Source organism: Pempheris klunzingeri, chromosome 4 (assembly GCF_042242105.1).
Source record: "Pempheris klunzingeri isolate RE-2024b chromosome 4, fPemKlu1.hap1, whole genome shotgun sequence".
Classification (NCBI taxonomy): Eukaryota; Metazoa; Chordata; class Actinopteri; order Acropomatiformes; family Pempheridae; genus Pempheris; species Pempheris klunzingeri.
The window spans coordinates 12492254-12499741 of NC_092015.1; the positions used below are offsets into that span (position 1 = coordinate 12492254).

At 43.2% G+C, this 7488-nt stretch overlaps 1 protein-coding gene across 1 annotated transcript; it reads left to right on the forward strand.

Moving 5' to 3' along the window:
- Positions 1-1133: 1133 nt before the first annotated feature.
- gpr184 (G protein-coupled receptor 184) lies at positions 1134-5776 on the forward strand. The gene is made up of 2 exons (XM_070829361.1): positions 1134-1418; positions 3935-5776. The coding sequence occupies exon 2, from the start codon at positions 3977-3979 to the stop codon at positions 5003-5005; it is 1029 nt and encodes a 342-aa protein (XP_070685462.1). The 5' UTR covers positions 1134-1418; positions 3935-3976; the 3' UTR covers positions 5006-5776.
- The last annotated feature ends 1712 nt before the right edge of the window (positions 5777-7488 follow it).

The following is a 7488-nucleotide window of genomic DNA, read 5'->3' on the forward strand; positions in this document are numbered from 1 at the left end:
CCATTTACCTCCAGCAGAAACACTCAGTGCATACATTTTCACAAGCTGTGCCAGCGTACTGCGTCTGTTCGTGTGTTTCTTGAAAAATCCACAATCTGATTTATACTTTTTCCAGAATATAGGAATGGACTTAATACATTTCATATGATATAAAGTTTTAAGTTTTATAGCTAACAAAAAATGTCTGGCTACTGAGGACTTCAGAAATACTCTCAAAATGATTAATATGCTGTGATCAAAGCCTTGCTTTCACCTTCTAAAGACTCGAAGACGCCCACTTGGCCTCTATGGACAGAGAAACAAAAAGGGGATTGATGAGGGGTGGTGAAGCTGCAAAAGCCCCTTTTAAAATATCTTACAGTGAAAAGTATTAATCACTTCCTTTTTCCAGTCTTCCTCTTTTCCTGTCTCTGCTATTTCTGTAACTGACCTCAGGTATGCTTTTTGCTCGTAGGAAAATACACAACATTCACAGCTGCTGCAAATGTTTACTCAACATGTTAACAGTTCGGCTGCAGTCGTATGTCACAGATTCTTTTCATAAACATAAAAAGAACATTAGATATTGAGCTGGCTCAGGGTTGTTCTGGGTAAGGTGCATCTGCTAACCACACAGTACACACCGCTGCCTGGCACAGAGTGTACAAGATGAAAATCAGCACCAGCTCCCTTCTTAACCTCAAGGTTTTTTCCCATTTTGCCGTGAAACAATTGAAATACTTCACTTTTCCTGCTGTGTGCCGAGATGAAAGTGATTAGCTAAACTGTACGTCAAAGGAATTTAAACTAAGGGTGAAAGATGATGAATTGAAAGTTGGTCAATGCAAGTGAAAAATGGTCCATTATGATGTGCACACAGGATACATTATGAAAAGACTTCAATATGAAACTAAAATGGGGAAATCGAGGTTTAGGTATGTGACATATCTGGCATCTGAAATTCCCACTATGGTTGCATCATATAGCCATAGACGATACAGTTTCTTTTCCCCTCATCACAGTGTAGTGTTTTCCCCACCCCTGAAACCTTGACTTCCTCTGTGCACGTGTACAACACCAAACCTCCCTCCCTGCATGAGTCTTCCCCTTTTTGTACTTTGTCTCATCCCTTCCACCCACTCTTTGCTGACATTTTCAACTGAGGCTGTCAGTGGCGAGTCATCTCAGCCAGAGCACATCTGAAATAAACATTGTACTCTGTAGTTACTGTATTGGCTGATAATTATCTAGCCTAGTAATCATTTGAGAGTACCATATGGGACTGTCATGGCATGGCTGCATGTCTGCACCTCTGAAGGGTTTTCTCTAAAGCTCGTCCTCTGATCCTCCCGGACTGAACTCGACCAAAACTGAAACAACTCTGGAACGTGTCTGAAACTCTTCACCAGCTGGACAGCTTTCTTTTACAGTCAAGACAGGTAAGGTCATTTTATTTTCATTACACTTCTGGATGTAAGATGTCTGGAAATTACACTAGAATTTAACAAAAACAACAAAGTAACAGTGAAAAGGTTGAAAATTTGACATATTTTTTTTAAAAATTGTTTCGAAAGGGTACTAAAGGTAATAATTTAGTGTGAAACTTGATTTTCTTTGTTAGTTTTCTTTTCGTCCCCAGTGGACTGTTGTCAGGGGAAAGACAGCATGCTTGAGGCTGTGTGAGTCAAGTGTTGCAAAAATAATTAGGACAGAAATATTGATTCTCAGCAGGGTTGAATGTTTTCTGTGGTTCCCCCAGAATCGCTACAACAGGTTGGAGAGTGAAGCAGAGAGCCGCTAGTCGAGAAATAGTAGAAATTCACAGGAATGTGCTGTACAGATGAATTGTGCCACTTTGAAACACAGCTTTAGTATTAGGGAGGCAAACTATAAAACACATTTTTCCATATACGCTTGGAAAAAAGAAGATTTGACATGTAAAACATTCCACCTCTTGAGAGAAAATGATGAAGTTTCGCTCCTTTAAAGCCTGACTGGTGACAAGGCTGTGTAATAACAACCAGGCTTAGTTCAGCTTATAATATTAACAAACACATATTTGGCTCAGATGGATGACAGGCTGATTTGGCCCAGCTGTGTGAAGTAGGTGTATATTAGGGTTATGTAAAACGCTAACAATGCTTTACATGTTAAATATACACCAAAAGATGAAGACCTGTGGAGGAGAACGAAAGTACTGACTGTAGAAAGCACCGAGCATGTGTGTGACAGTTACAGGCATTGTTAGTAAGAGGGGAAGACCAATTTGTGGTTAGTCACAGCAGCCTGATGACGGCAACAGCAGCAACAAGAACTTTAGAAAAAGGCGTCTGATTTATGAGCAAAACTTTCCAATAATGCAGTCAGTGTAGTTTTTCCAACCGACATTATCTGAACATTTTATGAATAATCCATTAAATCAAACCCATTTCCACACGGCTGCATGCACACATACAGATGATCAAAGATGCGCGCGCAGACACCCATTATCGTTCACTAAAGACGGTCTGACTCTAAATGGCTTCTCCATTATTGAGTTTGGATGGGACAGCCTATCTCTGGCAGGACGTTAATGGCATTAGATGCTTCCTGAGCCTATAAACACACCAGGACCAAGCCTAAGCGATAGAACAAAACGAGGAGAGGAAACTGATATCAAAGAATGCCACTGAGATACAGAAGAATAGCCATAAAGATACACAACACAGGTTTAATTTCCTAATGCTGAAATCTCAGAGAGAGACAGGAAATAAACAGAATCAAATCTAAATATAAAATCTATTTTTAACAGAAAAAAGCAATTGGGGGCTCTACTCATTTTACCTGCGACCAGCAACCATGTGTTGTCTTTGTAGGGACTGATTCAAGGGATAAAGGAGAGTCAATATATCATAGTGAATATATCATTACCCATTTCGTGATGACATTTAGGGGCCAAGACAGTCGTTTCTGGCCTGTCTCATTGCATTTCAGCACTAGAACATTTTGAACAGGAAGCAACACAGATACATATCTAGGACATGCCAGGCTGCGTTTACACCTGCCGCTGACTGACCTTCTAGTGTAAATCAGGGTAGGAATTAATTGATTAAGTCATAAAGGGCATTAAATTCATATTACTAATTCCTCAAACCACAGTACATATTTATATCCCTCTTGTGTGGGAGAGATGCTTAGGCCACCTAGTTCTGCTGATGGCTGACGCATCGCACATTAAACTGGGCCATCAGTCTGTCTCTGTATGGATAAATTAGCAGTAACTGGTTGGGTCTGAGTCTGGGTCGTCTTGTCCCCACGGAATCACAAATTCTTATTGTGCTGATAAATTGGATTTAAGTTGTATTAAGCACTAATTTCTGTGCTTCCTCAGCATGCTACACAGACGAAGACCACGCAGGGCAATAAGTGCAACAATTTATATACAGTTAAACAAAAAGCAGCATTAACATAAGGTAAAGTGATCGGCTGGGGGTTCGAAGAGCGCAGGTTTCTACGTCTGATTAGTCTGATATAAGGCATTAGTTCCTTAACGCTCTCAGTTCCCATAAAACCAGAACATTTACGAGGTGAATACGATACATTTTTATCCATACAGAGCAGCTGAGGCAGTAAGGAGGGTATTTTCATTCAGTCACACTCATAGTCACAGTCTGTATTAGTACCGCAGGTACAAATGTTATCATCAGGGAGCATGACTAAGCCCGTCTCTTCTCTAATGGGGAAAATTTCAACTCTCGCCCCGAACACCATATGCTATAGAGCCAAACTGCCTCACACCCAGAAATATCAGAGGACATCCAAGTGATCTAATCTTTTGAGCTCATTGAGCCACAAAATACGATGGGGGATATAACATTTTTGAAAGCATCATGGGAGTAAGCTCATGTTGTGTGTGACTTGGTCAAACTGATGTGAACTCTTACAGAAAACCTTTTTTTTTTTGTTACACTTGCAGGTGAATTTATACCCAGGAGAGTGACACAAATCTAAAGAAGCAATGAACATCACCATCTCATCACAAGCCACTAATTCAACAGTGTGTGTTGAAATTGGCAAGAGTGCCATCAGTGACTTCCTGATGTCTGTTTACATCCTGGCATTTATCTTCGGTCTGATCTTCAACGTGCTGACTCTAGGCCCCATTTGGCAGCAAGTGCAGCGGCAAAACGTTCTGGGCATCTTCCTGCTCAACCTGTCCATCTCTGACATGCTTTTCCTCTTCACTATGCCTCTTTGGATCAATTATTACCGGCAGGACCACCACTGGCAGCTAGGTGTTGTCTCCTGCAGTATAGCTGGCTTCTTCTACTACTCCAACATGTACATCAGTATCTACCTGCTCTGCTGCATCTCTGTGGACCGCTGCCTGGTGGTCACCTACCCACTCCGCTCCAAGACCCACCGTACATCGCGCTACGCCTGGGCGCAGTGTGCCACTGTTTTAGTTGTGGTGGTGGTGCTGCACATCATGGTTCTGGTCAATGACAATCTCAAAGATGCCCATGATGACAACAATGACCGTTGTTATGAGACGTATCCCATGCAGCCGCCTGTCGCCTTGTTCAACCTGCTCAGAGTGGGCATTGGTTTCCTGTTGCCCCTGCTGGTGTTGGCGGTGAGCTACTGGCGGGTGCTGGCCACTGTGGGCCAAAGTCCCGGCCTGAGTGCCCAGGCTAAGAGGAAGGTCCGCCTGCTGTCCTTTGGGGTGATTGGGATCTTTTCAATTTGTTTCGCTCCATATCACATTCTCCTGCTCACACGCTCACTTGTTTTCTACAACAGCAAAGACACATCAGATTCTCAAGGAAGTTACTGCCAATTTGAACAAAAAATGCACTTTTTCTTCTCGTGTACGCTGGCACTGTCGAGTTTGAACTGCGTTGTGGACCCTGTGCTGTATGTACTGGTCAGTAACGGCGTCCAGGAGGAGGTGAAACTGTGCTGGAGGAGGCACAGAAAGATACAGACAGATGACTGCGCTCTAACTGCATATAACAAAGGAAAGTCTAACACAAATTTAATATAAAAAATAAGCTGTGTGTGGGTAAACAAGTGCAGCTGTGCATCCATATGCATATATTTGCGTGTGTGTTTGTGCATACATATACACAATTACACATAATACTGTGGCTGTTTATAGTCATGGCTTCATTTTCAGAATTAGTTTGTAAGTAGCAGGATTATTTACATCCTATAATCAACCTTTCCTGTACAGACAATCAGCCATCCTTTAAGAGAACCACGTGACTGGCTTTTTTTCCACTTTCGTATTCTACACAGAGTAGAGAGGGCTGAACAACATTCATCTCCGAGCCCTTTAATTGGATTGTACTCCCAGGTTCTGCTCTCCCAAGGGTTCTTCAGCAGCAGCCCCTTTGTGTTTGTGGTCGGAGACTGCTGGAGTTGAAGAGCACTTGTGTTTTCTCTCCAATCTACACAAGGATACTGTGATTGTGATTGTGTGACCGTGGTATAGCTAAAAGTGTTTTAACTCTAAAGCATGCCATACAAAGTGTTTATTAGCATGACCCTGTGTCCATAGTGTCTGACTGTCAGTGAAACGCGTTGAACATAATCCAAATAAACCAGTGGTTTGAACAGGTGCTCCGGTTTTAGGTTGTTTATTTTATACAGGAGATATGTGATGATCAATCTTAGGCGTTAGGAAATGATAAGTCCATACATTCAAGTACTTTGCCATTAGCATCATAAATCTAGCACAGCTGTGTGCTGCACCGTGTGAGAGAGAGAAAGGCTGGCCGAACTCTCGGTGCAGGCGACTCTTTATGTGTCTACTGGCATTTCCTGTAAGCTGTTTGAAAATCTTAGTAGCCCTTTAAGGCTGTTATTACCTTGCTTTATGGTTTGTCCATTATTCATACAGTGGCTCTCTCATGCATCAATAGGGGTCTTTGTGGGGCTTATCAATACATCACCAGTTGAGTACTTGGCATATAACCAGTATGAACCCTGAGGACGTCTGGGCTTCTCTTTCTTTAAAAGCCTTGAATGCTGCTTGGTTTTTATATGGTATACAGGTGGTAGCAATGTTGGCCGGGAACTTGAGTTGCCTTCCCAGGTCCACTTGGAGCTGCCAGTCCCGAGCGGTGGTGAGGAGCCCTCCTGAGGAGTTGGGCTGGTGGGTTACCTTCTGCCCTGCTCTGATGAAGGTGACTGTCTGCTTCAGGGTGACCTGGGACTTGCTGTATTGTATCGCTGTGCAGATGGAATCCGCCAAGGATTTTAAGACTTGGTTGTGGCGCCAGCGATACCGCCCCTCCCCTAGAGCCTTTGGGCAACAGCTCAGGATGTGTTCCATGGTGCCCCTCCTCTGGCACAGCTTGCACTCTGGAGTGTCTGCCAGGCCCCAGGTGTGCAGGTTGGCCAGGCTTGGGAGGACATCATACACCAATTGTATGAGGAACTTTGTGCGCAAAGGTTCAGCTCTCCAGATCTCTGCCCAGGTTAGTTTGCGAGGTTCCACATGCTCCCACCTTGTCCATGCTCCTTGCTCGGACTTGCCGACCATCTTGCAGCAGCGTTGTTCCTCCACCTCTGCACGGATCTCGTCTTGGACCAGCTGACGCTTCTCCTTGCCGCACTTCCTCCCAGTCTTGACAACGATTCCTGCCGATGACACCTTGGCATCTGCAGAGTCCCTGTACATCATTACCTCTCTGGAGCGGGTGACTTTGAACTCCTCTGAAGTCCACTGAGAGGGAGGTGCAGCTTGGTGGAATGGCCATATAGGGCGATGCTGCTCAAGGACCGAGGGAGCCCCAGCCATCTCCTGAGAAAGTGGCTAATGGTCTTCTCTAGTGCCTCTACCGTCGTCATTGGTACCTCGTAGATTAACAGGGGCCAGAGTATTCTCGGCAGAACACTGTGCTGGTACATCCAGGCCTTGAATTTTCCTGGGAGACCTGAAGGTACTTTAATTAAAATGTTTTCTTATTATGCTGATAAATATGTAATCTGAAAGTTGATAATCAAAGGATAAGGCTGGTGACAATCTACATATTTCTTAATTTCACAAAATCCCACAAAAGGATCAAAACCAATGAAGTGATCTCACCTACATGTATTGTCTCATATAACTTATTCCTCTGTACCACAGACCTTTATTAAAAGAAACCTATAAAAAGAACATCAATGAGCCACACAGTTGCTCTGAGTAACATGTTCCTTCTTCTGATGAACATTTGAGTCAATTCCACATGAAGCATGAGTAGTTTGGCCCCCATAGGATTTGTTGACAAAAATGAAATGATAGAATATAGCCTTTTCTTGTCTTCAAACAGATAATGAGGATTCATCTGCCCTATCAAATAAAGAAGCAGCTCTGCTTGGGATAGTGCCAAATGGAAAGAGAAAAAGAAAAAGCTCATCCATGAATTCATGAAAGGTTTTCAAAAGATGTCCCTCCCTCACTCTATTATTTCAGACTAATACTCTTACCAGCCAAAATGTGGTGCAATTTGAAGAGACACTACTTGAAAAAGTGATTTG